This window comes from Globicephala melas, chromosome 6 (assembly GCF_963455315.2).
Source record: "Globicephala melas chromosome 6, mGloMel1.2, whole genome shotgun sequence".
In the NCBI taxonomy this organism is placed as follows: Eukaryota; Metazoa; Chordata; class Mammalia; order Artiodactyla; family Delphinidae; genus Globicephala; species Globicephala melas.
In genome coordinates, this window is record NC_083319.1 from 21010056 (window position 1) to 21032066 (window position 22011).

Here is a 22011-nt window from a genome sequence, read left to right on the forward strand (position 1 = left end):
GAGGACTGGGGAGTGACCTGAGACATGCTTCCCTCACTCTCTAGGTATGACTTTAGTGACCAGGCATCACTGGATTACATACATGACTCTCCTGCTGCAATTATTACCCAATACCAAACCCTGGTCTCATACATCTCCAGCTTCAATAAGTTTGAGTCTACTTCCAGTTTATCTACTTTATTCCATCCAAGACAAACTAAGCAGAAAAGAGAGATATGACTGTTTTATAAGCCATCTGTAACTTGGCATTTTCTCAGCCCTATACAGGTATGCAAGCCTATGCTTATCCTCAGGCACCAGCTGTTGCTTCCCAGCTGCAGCCCGTCCGGCCCTTGTACCCCGCACCGCTCTCTCAGTCTCCTCATTTTCAAGGTAGGAGTTTCTCATCTTTTGCTCTTGCTGTGCTTACCTCCCTCCCATCCCTTTTTCATTTTGACTCCAGTAGATCTCTGCCCTTTTTTTCTTTTCTTTTTTTTAAACAAGTTAGTTGAGGTATGACTTACATACCGTGCAATTCACTCGTTTTAAGTGTACAATTCAATGGGTTTTTTTAGGATGTTTACAGAGTTGAGCAACTATTACCATAATCCAGCTTTAGAACATTTACATCATCCCCACAAAAACCCTCATGGCCACTTTCTGTGTTTTGTTTCTTGCATTTTCTCCTGCCAGCCCTTTTTAATTCCTCTCTCAGAGTTGCTCTGTAGAATTCATAGCTAATAGTAAAAGAGTAAAAACATTGGAGGAAATTGGGAGAAACCATGATGACTGTTCAGTATCTCTGAAAGCTATTTTGTTAAAATTTTAAAGTTGTGAAAAGAATATACTTTTATAAAAAGATCAAACAACACAAAAAGGTGTGAAGTGAAGTTACTTTTTTCCATCATTAAACCCCCCTGACCTTAGGAAACGGTCACTTTTCAGATGTCTTGTATACATGTACAAGTGTGGTTGCCTAGTGTAAAAAACAAAGCAAAATAAAATGCACACAGCTGGGATGGTATCCTGCCTTCTTGTTCTGCAGCTTGTCTTTTGTACAGTAATCACTTTGGGTATTAGGACAGTGGTAGGAAGAAGCAAGTATATCCCACAATGAAATGTATGGTCCTGGAGTGGTAAGGGTTTCCTGGGTGCATCCTTTGTCTGGAAGCCCTGCCCTTCTCCATCTGGGAAACCACTGAATCTGTCATCTCCTCTGTGAAGGCTTCCTGTTACCATCCCTCTCTGCTCTCCTTCCAGAGACATAACTGTATACGTGTGTCACCAAAGAGTTAATCTTGCTTTTCTCTGTGCTTCTTTTGTACCTTGTAACCTCGTACATGGTTCATTCTTTGCACTTACAACACTCTGTTATAATGATCTGTTTACACGTGAGTCTCCTCACCAGACTGACCTTGCCAAGGGCAGGAACCGTGTTTCATTCCTTGCTGTATCCTTGGTACCTGGTCCAATACCTGGCATGCAGTTGGGTGAATGGAGAAGCGATCTGAGTTGCTAGTGCACAACTTGTGCCCTTGAACCAGACTGTATCACTTGATGCATTTTGCAGGAGGATAGCTGGTTATTGTTAGCTTTGGAGCCATTTTGCCTTTAACCCCTCTCCATCTTCTCCTGACAGTGTAAGTCACCTACAGCATTTTCCAGTATTTGGAAATGTTCATTTCTTTCTTTCTTCTGCTGATAGAGCTGTTGGCTTTTCTTCATACAGTATCCTCTGCTACAGTTTCATAAGTTTCTTTTTGGCTAATGTCTGTTCAGGATCAGGTGACATGGCTTCATTTCTCATGACTGAAGCCCGGCAACATAACACTGAAATTCGAATGGCAGTCAGCAAAGTGGCTGATAAAATGGATCATCTCATGACTAAGGTGACTGAGTCATCTCATGACTAAGGGGCTGTGTTGAAAGTGGGGGTATAAAGAGGGGATACAAACAGGGAGCAATCAGGGCTATAGGTAAACTCTTCCTGGTTTCCTGTATTCATAGTAGTTAGTAGTTATTTCCCTAGAAGGGTCGTTTTATTTGGGGATCCAGTTAGCAGAAGAAAACTCCTGCTTACATTGGAGATTGTCTCAGAAACTTATTAACCCCCTCAAAAAAGTAGTCAGACCTTGGGTAAATTGTATTTCTCCTTTTAAAAATGTCATGAAAAGTCTTTCTGACACTCCTTTTGTAGGTTGAAGAGTTACAGAAACGTACCACTAGCAATTCCCTGCTCATTCCTAGCATGTCGGTGACAATGGAAACAAGCATGATTATGAGCAACATCCAACGAATTATTCAGGTGAGAGTGATCAAGAACAGAGCACTCTAATATGTATAAAATAGGTAACTAATAAAAAAAAGTATATCATTAAAAAAAAAAAGAACAGAGCACTCAACCTGGAGATCTTGCCGCTGCTCTCTCTGGAGTTGTACTACTGTTTGAAACCTCTACTCCAGGAATAAGAGCATGTGATAAATGCCACACGGAGGTGGGAAATTCTGGAAAATCCATTATGACTTAATTACTCCAAGTGACTTATCACTCTATTATCAGAAGGAAACATTTCTTTTTTGACCATATTCCAAAGTTCCCGCTTCATTTTATAGCCATTTATACATTTAGTCTATTGGATGTAGTGATTTGTATCCATCAGGTAGAATTTGATACATTGTTTTAAGTATTATATTTATGTGGACATAAGTTCTAGATTTTTCTAGATTTTTTAGTATCATCTGGTGTAATAGTATCATCTGGTATTCCCTTTTATCTGGTGCTTCTCTCTTAACAAGTTAAACGTCATATATTTCGAATTAGGAAAATGAAAGATTGAAGCAAGAGATCCTTGAAAAGAGCAGTCGGATAGAAGAACAGAATGACAAGATTAGTGAACTAATTGAACGAAATCAGAGGTAATGACAGGTACGGGGCACTGGCTAGGATGGACAAAAAAGGGTTTAGTTTGTAAATGCCCAAGTTAAATAAGCATTTTTGTTTACAGAAGTTTATGTGTATTTCTGCTCTTTTCTGTTTCCTGCCTGTCATGTGAATTACTGCTTGTTGACTGAAGGGATTTCAGGAGAAAGGGCTCAGGAGGCTGTGATGTAATGCACACCTGCGTTTGAATCCTGGCTCTGCTCCTCATTTGTTGTGTGGCTTTGGGCATTTTATTTATTCCCACCGGCTCTAGTTTCCTCATCTGTAAAAGCAGTGTTAGTGCCTAGAAAACTCCTGATGTCCTCTTCTCTCTTCTGTGTGGGCTGACTCTTATTTTATCAACCAGAACTTCACTGATTTCCACATAAAACCCAAGCATTGTATAATTTTTCTAGATCCTTCTGAAAATTTTTTTTGTGGGGAGGGGTCAGGGGAACATGTTACAGCAGCATTTCACTTTAAAATATCCTCCCATATTTCTCTTCTCCAGTGTCTCTTGTCTCCCACATGGAAGGGGGAAGGGGAGTGGCTTTCTTTTCTTCCCTCCTTGTAGCCTTCATACTCCTGTCTCTTTCCTCTCTTATTTCCCCTCACCACACATGTTCAAATTCCCCTCCTCTTCATTCTTCAAATTCAAAGCAATTCACCCCGGTCCAGGTTCCTGCCTCCAAATTTGATTACTGCAGATCTTCGGAAAATAAAATGCTTTCAGATTGTTCCTGATGAAGGTATAGAGCAATGCTCTGACGACCGAATGTATTGATACATTGGGTTATACCTGGTATGCATTGAGTGCTTGATAAATGTTTTCTTTTTCCCTGTTTATTTCACAGGTATGTTGAGCAGAGTAACCTGATGATGGAGAAGAGGAACAACTCACTTCAAACTGCCACAGAAAACACACAGGCAAGAGTTTTGCATGCTGAGCAAGAGAAGGTAAAGTAACTGGGGAGAGAAAAGCCCAAGTCAGGATGTGTAGAGCCAAGGAGTGTCCTCTGTACGTCCTTACCAGTTCGCTTTTTAGAATTTTTGCCATCATTGAGAAGAGAACTAGAAATCTTCCAACAGATTTTTAATATATCCAACATCCAGATTTCTGTTGTATAAATGTGTTACAATAAGTTGACTCAAAAACAATCACTGATGTTAGTAATCTGGTTAAGGTGAGGATTATACAGTTTATTAGAAACTAATCCTATTCTGCTGAAAAAATCAACAGACGATTTCTGTTATGCCACATAACAAACATTTATTGTGAAGTTTGAGACTGTTTAGTTTGCTCCTTCATCTGTGTCTGCCAAAGCATTTTAAAGTTTTGCTGTTTGACTTCAGTCAGTTCAGAATTAGGTATTTTGACCTGTTTCTGAAGTAGCTATAAGGAAGGAAGACTGTTGTGGGTCTTGGGTTGAGATGACTGCTTTGGAAGCCCCACTCCTCCTGTCTTTGCTCCAGTGACACTGTTTTTCTGAAATGAGTTCCTTCTTGTTTGGGCTCCCCCTCATCAGCTGGGACATTGTAACCCTTTCATCTGCTATTTTCTCAGATTTAAGAAGTGTTTTATATTTTGTATTTGAATTTTTTTGAAAACATGAAAATTGAGTGGAATGCACTTTATAACTTGAGATAAGAGCTTTTGAGTGATCTTCCACTCTGCTTGTTCTTTGGTGAGAGTGACCATCCACCCCACTGCCTCTCCTCTGGAATTCATCCCCTCCAGTGGTCTTAGCTGCTGCAAGGCCCTATGCAAGTGGTCTTCCCTCTGATATCAGTGAACTCTGGAGCCACGATAGACGCAAAGCCCTCTGAGCATTGTGTTAGTTCAGTTTCTGTTAGGCCAGTTGAGGCAAGACAGTGAGTAAAACTTTGATTCTACTTGCGGCAGGTGAAAATTCCTCTTCTGCCTGGAAGTCCAAACTGTCATTGTCCTCTGAGTTTAACAGATGAAAAGCTAAGGCTGCTGAACAGCAAAAATAAGTATCTTAGAGCTCACTCTAAAAGTCGCATGTTACTAAAAAATTTATTCTGACACTTACTAAAACAGTAAGGAAGATTTTATTCAAGACCATTGCAATAGATGGGAGTTCCCTGGTGGCTTAGTGGTTAGGATTCTGGACTTTCACTGCTATGGCCCGGGTTCAGTCCCTGGTTGGGGAACTGAGATCCCGCAAGCCACACGGTGTGGCCAAAAAAATAAATAAAATAAAAAGACTATTGCAATAGGGAAGAAATGTTGAGCTCAACTCCAAATACAGTTAAGGGCAAGAGGGCAAGTGGGGAATTTACAGCCAAGGAGCAGAGTGAGGGGGGGGGTCAGTGGATGGAAAATTACTAAGAGGAGACATCCTGGGTAGGGGGATTCTTACTAACGACAGGCCAAGGACTTAGACAGCAAAGGTTGGGATGGAGAACTTTGATCAGATATCAAGGGTAGAGATTCACTCTAAACTGACTTAGCAGGGATTCTTGCTAAAACTGGGCTGGTCCGGCCAAAGACAGGAGGGGAGAACAAGGTCATGGGCTTAGAGGAGCCTAACTTGAAGTGTGGTCAAGGAGAGAGACTTTGCCAGTGTACACTCAGATACTCATTCATAGCTTATTTCTTTTTATTTTGTACACAATTTGTTTTATTTCCCCCACCTTTAAGAGAGCCAAAATATCAGATTTTAAATGTAAGCTAGAAAACTGATTAAGGCTTTGGAATAAATGTTTAAAACTGAGGTAGGCGCAGTGAATACCCTAAGAAGGGACAAGTGATAATAAGAAAGTAGACAGCAGTAAGAATGCATGTAAAGTATAGTGGTATAGGAAGAGTAATGGTAGTAGCAGTGTAATAGTATAGGAGAGATGGTCCAACCCCGTAAATACACTGCTGCCCAAAAATCAAAATCAGCGGAGCAGTTGCTCACTGCCTTTCCTGTCATCTGATTTCTCCTATTTTTTACAGGAGCACATCAATTCAGGTGAAATGAATGTAGTATTTGTCATTTGTTTACCATTCCTTTTCATTGACCATCCTTTTAATTATCATTTTCATCATCGCCCTTCATAAACAATATCTGTAGACACTTTTCCAGGGTAGTCATTTTGACTTCATCGGATGTTACTTGAGACTATTTAGCTCCTGTTTGGCCAGTACAGAGCACCATTTAAAATGCATTGAAAAAAAAATAAAATAAAATGCATTGAGCAGTCAAAGAAGTTGGAGTGTTCCCTTCTTTTATTACCACTGTTCTTCAAAGAACCCCCAAAGCAGTTACTCTCACGTGACCGATCTTTATAGTACTACTGTGGGTTGGCCAAAGAGTTCATTTCCAAGTGAACTCTTTGGCCAACCCAATATTAGTACAGTAGTGCTGGAGAGAAGTTGTAGCCTGAGAAGTGGATTGCCATCAAAGGCATTCAATTTAAAATTTAAAATACCCTTTTCTTGTTAAAAAAAAAATGTTCATTATAGGAAACTTAGAAAATGGCAGGAATACCATTTCTCATGTATCAGATTGGTGAGATTTAACAATAGGTGGTGACTGTATACCAAGCCACTGAGTATTTTTTCATAACACTATTCTTAATAGTTGCGTACAGGATAGATATATCAATTTGCTTAAGCTCATTTTAAAAATTATTTTGTGTTTCCATTGTTTGGCAACTATAAACAATGCTGTATCGGTCATCCTTGTAGCAAAATTTTTGTGTTCTTGCATAGTATTTCCTAAGGACAAAGTTTTGCAAGGGCATTCCTGAGTCAGAGACCTTGCACATTTGAGGGCTTGATTTGGGCTTAATTCAGGTTGAAGGTGGCCTTAGCTATCTTCCTACCAGTTCAGCCAGCACAGAGTATGTGAGGTTGGGCCATCACCATCTTTAAAGTGACATCGTACTTTGTTACTGTTCAGGCCAAGGTGACGGAAGAGTTAGCAGCAGCCACTGCACAGGTCTCTCATCTACACCTGAAAATGACCGCCCACCAAAAGAAAGAAACGGAGCTGCAGGTACAGCTGACAGAAAGCATGAAGGAGACGGACCTCCTCAGGGGCCAAGTCGCCAAACTGCAGGCAGAGCTCTCAGGTATGCCCTTGCTGGAGGGGGCTGGGATTTTGACAATGTAAACTTAAAGAATTACACTGTTTCCTTCCTCCCAGTCCATTTGGCATAATGCTAATGAAGTTTGTGAAGGACAGAGCCAAAGGTTAAGGTGAACCAATATAAACCTATTACATGATTGTTTGGCATAAAGGACAACAAAAGAACTGACTATCCATTTAGAGTGGATCAGTGGCCACAGTTCTGCTTTGTGTGGGTGAGTGTTGAGTATCCTTGGTACTTAGGATTGGCCTCATAGGCCTTGAAGAGTTAAACTAACTTGTGACTAACTAATCTAACTGAAGGGTTCCTTTAACTTGTGACTCAGTAGAAGCTTAAGAAGCAGGTGCTTCCTGCTGCGGTTGCCTCTTTCCTAGAGCATGGATTGCAGTCCTTCAGCCTGGCACTCAAGGCCCCTCCACCTTGGCTTATTTCCTGTATGTTGCCCAATTCAACGTAGCTCTGGACATACTAGCCAGCCTGCTGCTTCAACACATCCTGTATTTCTTGCCTTGCTTTTTATCCATGCTGTTCTCTGGACTTGGTGTGCCCACCATCGCCAAGATTTGACTCCAGTTCTCTCCAAACACTGCCTCTTTCAGAAACTTTCCCTTTTTTTTTCCTAGAATATTTGATCTCCTTTAAAATCCTTCATCTCCAAGTGCATTATTATGCCCATTATCAGAGATAGCCTTTGATCAGCACTACTTATATGTGTTTTCCCTTCTAGAATGCAAGCCTCTGAAGGGCAAGGATGGTGTCTTTCTCATCTTTGTAAAGTCCTTCCCTTAGTATTAGTTTAGTGCCTGGCACAATGGTGCTGCTCAAGACATGGTGACTTGAAAAGCAGATTTGTGAAGACTGGCGTGTTGATTCATCCACCACTTTGTATAAAGAAAGACATGTGGAAGGCACAGATGGGACCAGTGGGTGGGGTGTGGCTGGAATAGCAGCAGAGTTAGGAAAAAGCAAAATTAACTTGCCCAAAAAGAAAGCTAAAAAACACTGATGTCAGTTGGTGAAGTGATACCTTGAAGATAAATCCCTTCCTTTTTAGAGCATCACTTGGGTGCACTTGAGGGAAAATCTTAGATTTGAATGTTGTACAGATAGCCTCTTTTCTGTTTTTGTGGTGCTCTGTGACAGTTACCTTAAGGGCACCATAAGGATCTCAAAAGTCTTCCAACAAAATTAATTTTGATGCATTACATTTTTATTTTTTTATTTTTATTTTTTATTGATGTATAGTTGATTACAACATTGTGTTAATTACTGCTGTACAGCAAAGTGATTCAGTTATACATATATATATACATTCATTTTTTTAAATATTCTTTTCCATTATGGTTCATCATAGGATATTGAACGTAGTTCTCCGTATTATACAGTAGGACCTTGTTGTTTGATGCATTACATTTTTAAGAAATATTCCAAATAGCTTTATTTGAGAAGGAATGTTTTGAAAGCAGACTCTTCGTAGAATGTCCCAGCTACCACGAGAGTTGAGAATATCTTACCCAGGCAGTGAGAAAGGGCCTGGACCACTACTAAACAAAGATCTCAATGTGTTGAGTCCAGTGTGTTGAGATGATGACTGAAATGGAATTGTGGGAGTGGTAATATTCCGAAGGTGGTCTCTGACCGCTTGGAACATTTCTCTTCCATTTTGTATGTGTCAAAGGTGACATGTAGGTGCAGAGATAAATATGGATGGATGGGGGAGTCAGTTTATGGCTTGATAAACCTGCTGTTGGTCAGTGAGGTGATGCTGGAAGAAGTGAGTGGAAGAGGCTCGTGTGGTAAGGTTGGGAGATGATGGAATGCAGCTTTGAAGGCGGTGCTGGGTTGCCATACAGCCCACTGCAGCTCTGGTTCTGCAGCCAAGTCTCTGTGCTGTCATATCCCAGAGCTCCAAGAAACCTCTGAGCAAGCACAGTCCAAATTCAAGAGTGAAAAGCAAAGCCGGAGACAACTGGAACTCAGGGTGACGTCCCTGGAGGAGGAGCTGACTGACCTTCGAGCTGAGAAGGAGTCTCTGGAAAAGGTAAGTTCTACATCTGAAGTTTCTCTGTTGGGCCCAAGTGGCCAGGGTTAGCTGTTTAATAAACATTTTTATTTTCCTTTTAAAAATTACAGTTGCATGTGCTCATTGTAACAAATACAAATAATACAGAAAAGTATAAAATAAAAAATAAAATTTATCTTTTCCCCCTCTCATACACTAGAGGCAACAACTATAAAAGATGTATGATTATTCTTCCAGATTGTTTTCTGTGTATATAATATATACATACACATACGTATATACATGTATGTATAAAATAAATGTACATACATATATGTACGCTGATAACATTTTTAACAATAATGAGATCGTATTTATTTTTATTAATTAATTTATTTTTTATTTTTGGCTGCGTTGGGTCTTTGTTGCTGTGCGCGGGCTTTCTTTAGTTATGGCGAGTGGGGGCTACTCCTCATTGTGGTGCGCGGGCTTCTCATTGCGGTGGCTTCTCTTGTTGTGGAGCACGGGCTCTAGACATTTGGGCTCAGTAGTTGTGGCACACGGGCTATAGAGCACAGGCTCAGTAGTTGTGGTGCATGGACTTAGTTGCTCCGTGGCATGTGGTATCTTCCCAGGGCTTGGACCTCTGTCCCCTGCACTGGCAGGCAGATTCTTAACCACTGTACCACCAGGGAAGCCCCTGGGATCATATTTAATACTTAAAAAAAAAATTGTATTGTGGCCATTGTACTAATGAGAACTTTCTCATTCTTTTTTTTTTTTTGCAGTGTTGCTTATTTTTATTTATTTATTTATTTAAATTGGGGTATAGTTGCTTTACAATGGTGTGTTAGTTTCTGCTGTACAGGAAGTGAATCAGCTGTATGTGTACATATACCCCCTCCCTCCTGGACCTCCCACTACCCACCCCCATCCCACCCATCTAGTTCACCACAGAGCACCAAGCTGAGCTCCCTGTGCTATACAGCAGGTTCCCACTAGTGATCCACTTTACACATGGTAGTGTATATATGTCAGTCCCAATCTCCCACACCCCCTCCTCCGCCCTGTGTCCACACGGCCGTTCTCTACGTCTGCATCTCTATTCCTCCCTGAAAATAGGTTCATCTGTACCATTTTTCTAGATTCCACATATATGCGTTAATATACGGTATTTGTTTTTCTCTTTCTGACTTACATCACTCTGTATGACATTCTCTAGGTCCATCCACGTATCTGCAAATGACCCAATTTCATTCCTTTTTATGGCTGAGTAATATTCCATTGTATATACGTACCACATCTTCTTTATCCATTCATCTGTCAATGGACGTTTAGGTTGCTTCCACCTCCTGGCAATTGTAAATAGTGCTGCTGTGAACATTGGGGTGCATGTGTCTTTTTTGAATTATCGTTTTCTCAGGGTATATGCCCAGTAGTGAGATTGCTGGGTCGTATGGTAGTTCTATTTTTAGTTTTCTAACGAACCTCCATACTGTTTTCCATAGTGGCTGTATCAATTTACATTCCCACCAACAGTGCAAGAAGGTTCCTTTTCTGAACACCCTCTCCAACATTTATTGTTTGTAGATTTTTTGATGATGGCCATTATGACCAGTGTGAGATGATACCTCATTGTAGTTTTGATCTGCATTTCTCTAATTATTAGTGATGTTAAGCATCTTTTCATGTGCCTCTTGGCCATCTGTATGTCTTCTTTGGAGAAATGTCTGTTTAGGTCTTCTGCCCATTTTTGGATTGGCTTGTTTGTTTTTTTGATATTGAGCTGCATGAGCTGTTTGTATATTTTGGAGATTAATCCCTTGTCAATTGCTTTGTTTGCAAATATTTTCTCCCATTCTGAGTGTTGTCTTTTCATCTTGTTTATGGTTTTCTTTGCTGTGCGAAAGCTTTTAAGTTTAATCAGGTCCCATTTGTTTATTTTTATTTTAATTTCCGTTACTCTAGGAGTTGGGTCAAAAAAGATCTGTGATTTAGTCAAAGAGTGTTCTTCTTATGTTTTCCTCTAAGAGTTGTTTTTTTTGTTTGTTTTGTTTTGTTTTGTTTTGTTTTTGCAGTACGCGGGCCTCTCACTGTTGTGGCCTCTCCCGTTGCGGAGCACAGGCTCCGGATACGCAGGCTCAGCGGCCATGGCTCACGGGCCCAGCCGCTCCGTGGCATGTGGGATCTTCCCGGACTGGGGCACGAACCCGTGTCCCCTGCATCAGCAGGTGGACTCTCAACCACTGCGCCACCAGGGAAGCCCCTCTAAGAGTTTTATAGTGTCCGGTCTTACATTTAGGTCTTTAATTTTCATTCTTTATAACTACTACATAATAGTCTACTGTGAGGCTGTACCATAGTTTATTTAACTATTCACCTGTTGATGGATATTTATGTTTCTCTTTTTTCACTATTTCAAGCACTGCTGTTGTGGACATCTTTGTACTATATAACTATTTTTGCAAATTCTTTTGAGCATTTCCATAAAATGGATCACTCGAATTAGAATTGCTGCATTAGGAGGGAGACGCAAGAGGGAAGAGATATGGGAACATATGTATATGTATAACTGATTCACTTTGTTATAAAGCAGAAACTAACACACCATTGTAAAGCAATTATACTCCAATAAAGATGTTAAAAAAAAAGAACTGCTGCATCATAGAAGAGTGCTTAACATCTAAATTTTTGAAATAAATATTGCCAGATTATGCTTGAAGAGTTTGTTAGCTTACATTTCCAGCACTGTGTGAACAAGCCCATTTCTCCATAGTTTTTCCAACTCTGCACGTATCGATTTTTCTAATCTTTATAGTCTGATAGGTGAAATATACTATCTTGTCTTAATATGTGTTTTTGTTAGTATTAAAGCTTTTATATATTTAATGCCTATTTATATTTCTTCTGTGAATTCTTCTTAATGTCCTTTGCTATTTTATCTATTGTAATATTAGTTTGATTTAGAAACACTATTAAAGGTGCTAATCCTTTGTCAGTCATAGATGTTACAAATATTTTTCTAGTTTACTGTTTTTTAACTTTAATAGTATCTTTTGATGTTTTATAAATTTAATATCAGGGTAATACTAGCCCCACTGAATGGATTGGGAACAGTTCTGTCTTTTTCTGTGCTCTGAAACAGTTTAAATATGAAAACAGCAACCTCTTTCTGAGGTTTTAATAAAACTCTAGTAAAGTCCTTTTGGCCTAGTGCCTTTTTAGGGGATAAATCTTGGTCTGTATTTTCAGTTTCTTCTATGATTTTCTCAGGTTTTTTAAAAACCAGTTCTTTCTGATCTTGGGGGCTGTTTCAGTTTTTCACTGTTCTAGATACTCCTGCAGTGACCGTCCTTGTAGCACATTATCTTTGTGAACATGATCTACTGCTTCCTTAAATTATAATTTGTGTAAATTCTGGGTGTGTGTGCGTATTTTGAAGGTCCTGTCACAGGATTCTGATTTTCCTACCAGTAGATTGTGAAAGTATCTACTTCCCTCTGCCCTCACCACTGTTAAGATATTCCCCATCTCTTCATAGAATGGTAGATAAAGCTCTTCTTGTTTTCCTTCTTCTTGTCACAATTTTTTTCTGCCAGTAGCCAAGAATGTTAAATAAATAGGGGAAATTAAATTGCAAAAATGAATTGTTTCCAGAAACGAAGTAAGGACCCAGTGATGTTAATAACTACCACCACCAACCATCACCATCTCCATTTATCCTCTATCAGACAACTAGAGCTGATGATGGTTCTCTTGTTCCTAAGAACCTCTCAGAAAGGAAAAAGAAGTCAGCTCAAGAGCGCTGTCAGGCTGAGGAGGAGATAGATGAAATTCGTAAATCACACCAGGAGGAATTGGACAAACTTCGACAGCTCTTGAAAAAGGCTCGGGTGTCCACGGACCAAGCAGCTGCAGAGCAGGTAATGGGAAGCTGAAGCACTTTGGAAATAAAAGGAAGGCATGAAGGACTCAGAAAAGTTTCTAGTTTCTTCTTTATCCTTTAGGGTGAGATTTCTCATAGTTGATGGGCTAACTTTGGACAAAGGTGGAAGAAGAGCCAGGAATCGAATGGAGAATCTTCTTCCTTTTTTAAAGCTTAGTGAGAATTTTACTATAAGTAAAATATGAAGGAAAAAATTCTTTATAAAAACATTCCAGACATAAGGCCAAAGTCCTCACCCACCAGACACCATCCTTCAGGCACATTATCGTCCTTGAAAAGAAGGGACTTATTTAGGTAATTAGGCAGGGAAACCAGGGATAGTGGCAGTACACAGCTGGATCTCTAGTCCGTTTGACAGCAGCCTTTCTTTTGGTAAGTTCCTAAATTCATCTTTGCATGTTCTTTAATTAGAGTGAATTGGTGCCCTCACTTTGATCACCTATGGGAATTTGGACAAAAATAAGTTTCTTCTGAACCCATAAAGTTTAAGGGCCTGGATCCTGAAAAGTATGATCATACTAGGGCCCTGCCTTCCTGGGACGTGTCTAGACAGTCACACCTTTACCTGGTTGGAGTACCTTTTAGAGTCCTAGCAACCAAGGTCTTCCAAACCGTTGTTTCCTTGCTAAATCTGGGCTCTTAGCTTACTCTTTTTGCCTTGTTGAAGATGGGCTTCCTTAGATGCGACTGGACCCCCCAGCATACGGGTATTACTTTCTCTTGGCAGCTGTCTCTAGTACAGGCTGAGCTGCAGACCCAGTGGGAAGCCAAGTGTGAACATCTGTTGGCCTCTGCCAAGAACGAACACCTGCAGCAGTACCAGGAGGCGTGTGCACAGAGAGATGCCAGGCAGCAGGAGCTGCTCCATCTTGAGGAGAAGGTGGGTGTTTTCCCTGGACTTAGACAGCCTGGTTAATTTGAGGCAAACAGGTTGTTCAAGTCTTGCAGATCCTTTTGTACCTGAAAGATGTTAATAGCTTGAAAACAGAATCATACTTGCTCAGCTCTCCAGTTTATCAGTAATCTTTCACATACTCATTTGGGATGACAGGTCAGTGACCTAGAAACAGCAGCACTCATGATCTGGACCATGTTTTCCATTATAATCTGATCCTTCATTTATTAAGCAAATATTTATTGAGTGCCAGTTGGGTTCCAGACACTGTGTTAGGGAAAGGAACTCTCCTCAAGAATCTCACAATCAAGGAAGGGAGACCGAGGAACAGAGATAAGGATTAAATGCTGTGAGACCCAGAAGAGGAAGTGCCTAGGGGAGCACGGCCAAGAAGGACAAGGAGCTTCGGTGAGGTGGGGAAGGCTGGGGGCGGCGGCAGAGGCTCTGGACAGAGGCTCTGAGGTGGGCTGGAGCACAGGTGTGGTGGAATCATCTGGCATAAAAATGAGAGAGAGAGAGGGATGGCTTAGCGCCAAAGTCCTCATATCTGGAGGTCAGTTTCTTAAAGTACCCAGTTGAAAAGAGGAAGGCAATCTTGTAGGTGAATAGGTTGCTTCTAACGTCCACTGTTCATATGTCTGTGTGACTAGGGTTATCAAACCCTGCCCCACCCCCGCCCCGCCTTTTTATTTTATTCTTGACCTGATGAGGAACAAGGCAAGTGACCTTGTTGGTAAAGAGGAGATGAAGTTGTGAGTTGAGATTGAGTGATGAGGAAATGGAGTGCCCTGAGTCAGCAGGCCTGGGTGGGGGCGGAGGGTGTGGATGTCAGCAGACCAAACGAAGTGAGATTGACACTTGAAGCTTAGGATGGTTCTCCTCCTCCTGGGTTTCCTGACCTTCACCTGGAAGTCCAGGTTCCAAGGCCACAGCCACAGTCTGTTTTGCAGTGTTTAGCCCTCCAGGCCCAAGTCACAGCCCTGACAGAGCAAAATGCACAACACATCAAGGACCTGGAGAGCAAGTCCCAGATGTCTGGGGTTGAAGCTGCTGCTGCTGCTGCTGACCCCTCAGAGAAGGTGAGCTGCCGATTTCGGAGAAGTGAGCCATGTCATGTCGGGGGATTGAATGTACACATCAGGCGCTCGGAAAGAACTTCTGTTAGTTTGTTGTGTTGTTAGCTTTTTTCCTAACTTTATCGATCTCCCACTTATCTGACTTAAGTCACAGTTAACCCATTGAATCTATCTCTTTGGTGGCAACCCCCAAAGGGCCTTATCCTGAGGCTTTGACAGATAAGGGAAATGTTTCTAAATCACAGGGGAGGAGTGGGAAGTGTGCCCAGCATCTTCTAGCCACTAATCCTCATAGCCCACGACAGCTCTAGTGGTGGCCACGGTGGGAGGAAAGCATCAGTGAGTGGTCTTTGAGCAGTCTTGGGCACACAGGCCACAGCTTACCCATCCTTCATAGCCCTCCTCTCAAGTGCTGCTCATTATTGAACATTGTCCCCTCCACAGTGACAGCCTTAGGTGTCTCAGTCATTGACCAGCTGTGTCCCACTGTAGAGTTCTAAGAGGGCTTCATTTTAGCCTTCCAAACCTCTCTCTGGAAGTTACATGCATCCCTTAGTCGCTTGATTTTGGCAGTGTACATTTTGATACTGTTTTTCTCTCCTCATGTCGTCACTCAGGTCAAGAAGATCATGAACCAGGTGTTTCAGTCCTTGCGGGGAGAGTTTGAGCTGGAGGAGTCTTACAATGGCAGGACCATTCTGGGGACCATCATGAACACTATCAAGGTACAGCTGGCTCTCGATTGTTTCATCGAGATGGGTATCTTGTTGCTCAAGTACCGTCTAAGGGATCCTGCGTAAAAAAATGATTCAAGGCTGTTCATCAGTAACTAGGATGCCTGGAATGACTTACCTGCACAGATATGGACAGCCTCCTTTGAGAGGAGGAAACAAAGTCATTTGAACTGAAAAAAACTAACTGAAAAACAAAGTCACTTGAACTACATGACCAGTTGTGTTAATAGGAGAGCTAGGAGTGCCTGGGAGTGCCTCTGTTTCCAGTCAGTGATCCTCTCCTCTTTCTTGGCTTTTGAACAGATGGTGACTCTTCGGCTGTTAAACCAACATGAGCGAGAGAAGGGAGAGAGCAGCAATGAAGAAGAGGAAGAGGAAGAAGAAGAGGAGCGACCTCAGAGTGCTTCCGGACAGTCTCAGGCACCCTTGAACAGGGAGAGGCGGGAGCCCCCCATGGTGCCGTCAGAGCAGGTGGTCCAGGAAGCTGCCCCGCTGCCTCCTCAGGCCCTCCCCACTCCCCAGGCTGATGCACAGAGAAGGGAAGGGGAGCCCTCGGAAGCAGAGGCGCGCTCAGAGATAAAAGAACCGGCTTGCCTCCCCTCCCGAAGAGCTCTGGGGCCCCCAACTTCAATTCCCCCTGCGCCTCCAGGCCCTGTGACTGTGGACTCTGCGGGTGAGGAGGCGCTGGCAGCCAGCCCATTGGGAGATGCCTGTGTCGGGGAGCAAGAAAGCTCCACAAGACTGCCCCTGACTTCAGACCCCGAGAAGGTGGACCCGCTGGCTGTGGGGCCTGAAAGTCCAGGAGGAGAGCCTCAGGCTCCAGAGCTCCAGAAAGACGAGGATGGCACTAGCTCCGCTGCTCCCTCCCAGGAGCCGCACGGCACAGAGGCAGCGTCTGCGGCCGTAGGAGCAGTGCCTGGATCCGAACACCGTTCTCAGCATCCCAGGTGTGTCCCCTGGGCAGAGTTTCAGGAACAAGGCGGATGCGTGTGGAGGTTGTCTCTGGTTTTTCCAGGGCTGGTGACTCATCCTCAGAGCCTGGCTGGCCGATTTGCTTACTCATTCATTCATTCATTCATGCATGCATGCATGCGTGCATGTATTCGTAATAGGCTCTGTGGCAGGCACTGTGGTAGTGTGGGTGGCAAGGCAGAGTTCCTGAGCTGAGGAGCTTACAGTCTGGTGGAAAGACAGACAGACTCTTACACAGTTGAGCTCGAACAGCGCAGGGGTTAAGGGTGCTGACCCTCTGTGTGTAACTTTACAGTTGGCTCATCCCCAGATTCAGCCAGCTGTGGGTCGAGTAGTACTTTAGTACATATTCATTGAAAAAAGTCTACATATAAGTGGACCTGTGCAGTTCAAACCTGTATTCTTCAAGGGTCAACTGTATGTTATAAATGCATGACAAATGCTTCATAAAAAGAAACAAACAGGGTGTCTAATAGAGAATAAAGGGAGAGTTATTCTGCATCAGACAGAGTGGTAAGAGGGGCTTATTCTACTTTAGATAGAGTGATTAGAAGGAATTATTCTACTTTAGGTAGAGTGATTAGGGAAGGATTCTGAGAAGGTAACATTTAAGCTGAGACCTGAAGGATGGATAGAAGCCTTCCCTGCCAAGAGTGGGAAGAAGCATTTGCAGAAAGCAAGAACAGCACGTGCAAGGCCCTGCGGTAGGAGGGACATGACACAATCAAGGAAGAAGGCACAGTGAGTGGGAGGAGAGTGGTGTTATGCTGAGGTTGGAAAACTCAATAGGAGCCAAGTCATGTGAGATTTTGTTGTCACTGTTGGAAGTTTGGACTTCAAGTGCAGTGAAAAGCTATTAAAGGGGTTTAAGCAGAAGGGTGCCATGGTCTGATTTACCGGCTTTAAAAGATCGCTCTGGAGACTTCCCTGGTGGTGCAGTGGTTAAGAATCCACCTGCCAGTGCAGGGGACAGTTTCGAGCCCTGGTCCAGGAAGATCCCACATGCCACGGAGCAACTAAGCCCGAGAGCCACAACCACTGAGCCCGCATGCCACAACTACTGAAGCCCACACGCCTAAAGCCTGTGCTCTGCAGCAAGAGAAGCCACCCCAATGAGAAGCCTGCGTGCAGCAGCGAAAACCCACTGCAGCCAAAAATAAATAATAAATATAAATAAATAAATCTATTTTAAAAATTATAAAAAAAAAAATCGCTCTGTAGGTTATGGAGGGAGTCAAGAGTGCTGGGAGGCCAGTGTGGAGAGGGAGGAATTCCTGGGTGATTACCCCAGGATTCTGTTGGATTCTTAACCCAGAGCCTGTGGGCATTGTGGCCTGGAGCAGAAACAACATTTTCCTATGACTTGGTTTTCCTGATTTTTCTTTCAGTCTCTCTGAGGATGAAGAGGATGAACTGTTTAAAGGGACAACTCTGAAAGTTCCCAGGCCCAAAGCACAGGCTGAGGAGGAGGATGAAGACGAGGTGGTAAGGAAGTCCCAGGCGCTGCCAAGTCCTCACACTGCTCCCTGGGGGCCCTTCCCTGCTGGCTGTGAGAAGAGGAGTGGAGTCTGTTGGTGGCCCTCTCCCTGGGCTCTGTGCTCAGGGCCCTGTGGGAGCAGGCTTGGGGTTGGGAGGGGGCAGCTCTGTAAGCATGGTGGGGGTGGTCAGATACCACTTTATTCTTGACAAAGGACCACAGTCTCCATTCATGCAGCAGTGGTTTCTACTTTAAGTAAAGAAAGTCGGGCTGCTTCGTCCTGTACTAGAGTGCTGAAGCCTCAGGCTTCCTCAGCTCTGCTAAGGGATTATATTTTAGAATTGGAAAGGACTTTGATGATCTTCTTGTCTGGCATCCTCATTCACAAACAGACTGAGGCTCAGAAGGATGATTTACCTAAAGCCAAGAGTGAGTTAATGGCAGAGCCAGGACTACAACCCCAGGCTCCTACTAAGACCACCTGTTTCTAAGCATTTTCTGCTTCATCAGCCTGCTTTCCAGTCAGCTGCCTTGTTTTGTCACAACATCCCTGGGCAGAAAATGGGTTAAGCCCTGATAGCGTAGCCTCACTTCTCGGGAACTACTCTGGCCCATGATCAGTCTTCACGGGACCATCCAAAGGGAAGGCCACCAGAGCAGAAGGTACCTTAGTAGAGGACACTCAGTGTGCCTTCTCCAGCATCAATCCCCGCTGCCCCCATGGGACCTGTTCCCTGCCAATCCGGAAGAAGAAGGCCAGGGGCTCAAGTCATGAGAAGAGAGGAGAGTTTCCTCGGAGGCCCCTTAATCCCCCTTATCCTCCTACCTGATTGGAGGGTGTGAGGGAGGGAGGGAGACTAGGGCTAGGAGGCTGTGGCCCTGGGTTCCTGGGGTTTCTTCATCTTGGGATTCTCCACTTGGTCATGTGGCCAAGCCTCTGAACTCGACTCTCTCTCAGATGGTGGGGCCGCGTCCAGAGCCAGACAGACCGCCTCAGGCCACAGCGTCATTTTTTCAAATGTGATTGTATTCTTCCCTGCTTCCCTTCATCCTCCTGCATCCTCTTCCCTGAGGGCTGTCTGCTTCTCTGTTCCTTCATCCTACTCCCACTTTGCCCTTCGACCCTTCCTTTCTGACACGAAATGTGTAAGTTACCACATGAGAGGAAACCTGTCCAATCAGTACACGTTTCTTAAATAAATGACAAAATTAGCCAAACAAAGTTGGTCTTCTTGTCTCTGTGTTGAAAGATTGCCTCCCTTCTCTGACTGCTTGTCTCAGCTTTTCTGGAAGCCTAGGGTTTGCTGGCCTCAGGGTTGGTCCTTTCAGTAAAACCCTAACCAGCAACCTCCCTTCCAACCTGGAGCCGGGAACAGATGCTGGTCACTTCACCTTGCCCAGGCGGGAAGTCCATCTGGTGGTGCAGGGACAAGTGAGGACTGACTGCTCTTTCCTGTTTTGTCAGAGCATGAAGGGACGCCCGCCCCCAACACCCCTTTTTGGAGATGATGATGATGACGAGGACATTGACTGGCTGGGATGAAGACCCAGGAAACTGGTGCAAAGGTTTCTCTACCAACCTTTCCCTAAGCATGATTTTGCACATCCAGCCCTGGGTCTAGACGAGCCACAGGGTGAGGTGAAGGTGAGCATCCTGAGGACAGTAGTTCAGATATCTGAGTTAGCCGATTTCTGAGCTCCCGCCTGGCCAGGTGAAGCAGAGTGTGAACCTGTCTTCAGAACGCTGGGGTTGTCAGCAGCCCGCCATGGTCCTGCCTCAGAGTCCCCCATGGAAGAAGGGCTGGGGGGCTCCCCTTCAGCCAGTCCCTACAAGAGTCCTGCCCACTCCCAAGCTTTTTATTCTCTGAACTCTCAGACTGATCTGCCTCTCAGTACTCAACTGTGTCCCAGCAACAAGACTGTCACCTGGGGTTAGGTCTCCCTGGTAGAACCGAGGGTGGAGTATACCATCTAAACCCGGTTCAGTTAACAGCCTTGCCTGCAGTGCTGGGACATATATCTTTTCTCTGCCTTAAAGCTGATATAAGAGGTCAATGAATATTTGAAATTAACAAAACTAAAATAAATGTTTGCAATGAAACTTGACTCAGGGTGAAATCGAATTTGGTTCTGAGGGCAGTCTGTGCTCTCTGGGAATCTAAGGGTAGGAGCTGTAACAGATCTGGGTTGGTTAACATGCATGAAAGCATTGTGACATGTTCCCTTTGGTACTTAACCCTGGAACTTTTAGGCTTTCAAAGAAGGTCACCACTCTGCTATCCCAGCTCATCCCAGCTACTTTAAGGCTCAGGGCAGCAGGGTTGTCTGAGGACCAGTCCTGTCATCCACTGGCTCCTGCAGGTGTAGTCCTACACCCTAGGAAGCCATGCAGAGAAGGTGGGAGGGTCCCTGTGTTCTCTTGTCATCCATGATGGCACCTGAGAGATTGAGTCTTCACTTTGAGAGCACCTTCCATTCCCTCTGAGTTTAGGCCCAGGACTAATGTAGGGAATACTGAGAAAATATCTGTGGTCATTTTACTTATTCCAGGATTTTCTAAAGACCATGCAGCAGGTCTTCAAAAAGTAGAATAATTTTTGTTTGTTTGTTTTTTTTTTTTTTGCAGTACGCGGGCCTCTCACCGCTGTGGCCTCTCCCATTGCGGAGCACAGGCTCCGGATGCACAGGCTCAGCGGCCATGGCTCACGGGCCCAGCCGCTCTGCGGCATGTGGGATCTTCCCGGACCGGGGCACGAACCCGTGTCCCCTGCATCGGCAGGCAGACTCTCAACCACTGCACCACAGGGAAGCCCAAGAAGTAGAATAATTTTAATAAAAATGTTCCCTGATTTGAAATGTTTATAAGATAGGAACCTGAATTCCACTCCATCTGACCTGACATCATCCTTTTTGATGACAGCTTTGAGTGTGTCTCCCATTTGTGGGCCTGGGAGGCAGTAAAACCTACCATTTACTAAACTTTGTTGTTCAACAAATAGGCACTGTTGTGGAGTACTTTACCCAGACTGTCTCACCCCCAGCAACCCTTGCAGGAGACACTGTTGTCCTTGTTTTATAGAGAGACTGAGGCTTAGAGAGGTAAAGTAACCTGTCCAAAGTTACATAGCTAGTAAGCAGCAGGACAAGAATTCAAATCCTGGTCATTGGATTCCGGAGCCAGGGCTCTTGGCCACCCCAGCAGCATTCATCTTGGGTTGAGGGAGGAGGGCAGTGATGTTTGTCAGAAATACACGCTCAGCCTCAACCCTCATCTGAGTTGATGAACAGACTCCAGCCCAGGCTGCCTGGCTCTGCATCCTAGCTCTGCCACTTATTAGCTGGGTGACTTTATTTAACTTCTGTGTGCCTAAGCTTCCTCATCTGTAAGACAAGGACAGAAATAGTTTCTACCTTATTGTGGGGATTAAATGAGTTAATATTGTAAAGTGCTTAGAACACTGCCTGGCACATAATACGCACTATATAGGTGTTTGTTAAATTAAAAAAAAAACCAAGTAGAGAAAATACCACCTTTTGTGATTTGGCTCTGAAGAACGTTGACTGTGCCTACTTAACTTGGCCACATAGTCCATTTCTCTAGAGCACAGATTTTTTTTAAAAAGCCCTTCACGCTGTGAAAGCCTCAGATGTATTACTGCATTTAAAGAGACTATCAGGGACTTCCCTGGTGGCGCAGTTGTTAAGACTCCGCCTGCCAACGCAGGGAACGTGGGTTTGAGCCCTGGTCCAGGAAGATCCCACATGCCGCGGAGCAACTAAGTGCATGTGCAACTACTGAAGCCCGCATGCCTAGAGCCTGTGCTCTGCAACAAGAGAAGCCGCCGCAACTAGAGAAAGCCAGCACACAGCAACAAAGACCCAATGCAGCCAAAAATAAATAAATAA

General features: G+C 43.8%; 1 protein-coding gene across 5 annotated transcripts in view; it reads left to right on the forward strand.

Moving 5' to 3' along the window:
- Positions 1-20692, forward strand: part of FKBP15 (FKBP prolyl isomerase family member 15) — a 56429-nt gene extending 35737 nt beyond the window's left edge. The window contains exons 15-28 of one of the 5 annotated variants that reach the window (XM_070045697.1): positions 258-372; positions 1759-1868; positions 2177-2284; positions 2801-2895; positions 3754-3856; positions 6814-6985; positions 8908-9044; positions 12773-12928; positions 13679-13831; positions 14785-14925; positions 15540-15647; positions 15960-16603; positions 18017-18113; positions 19064-19500. In XM_070045697.1, coding sequence (XP_069901798.1) covers positions 258-372; positions 1759-1868; positions 2177-2284; positions 2801-2895; positions 3754-3856; positions 6814-6985; positions 8908-9044; positions 12773-12928; positions 13679-13831; positions 14785-14925; positions 15540-15647; positions 15960-16603; positions 18017-18113; positions 19064-19129 — 2205 coding nt within the window. In that variant the 3' untranslated portion in view covers positions 19130-19500. Of the gene's footprint in view, positions 1-257; positions 373-1758; positions 1869-2176; positions 2285-2800; positions 2896-3753; positions 3857-6813; positions 6986-8907; positions 9045-12772; positions 12929-13678; positions 13832-14784; positions 14926-15539; positions 15648-15959; positions 16604-18016; positions 19505-19570 lie in introns of those variants that run through there. The other 4 variants (XM_070045696.1, XM_030858961.3, XM_070045695.1 and 1 more) reach the window with 4 other exon arrangements.
- Positions 20693-22011: the final 1319 nt, after the last annotated feature.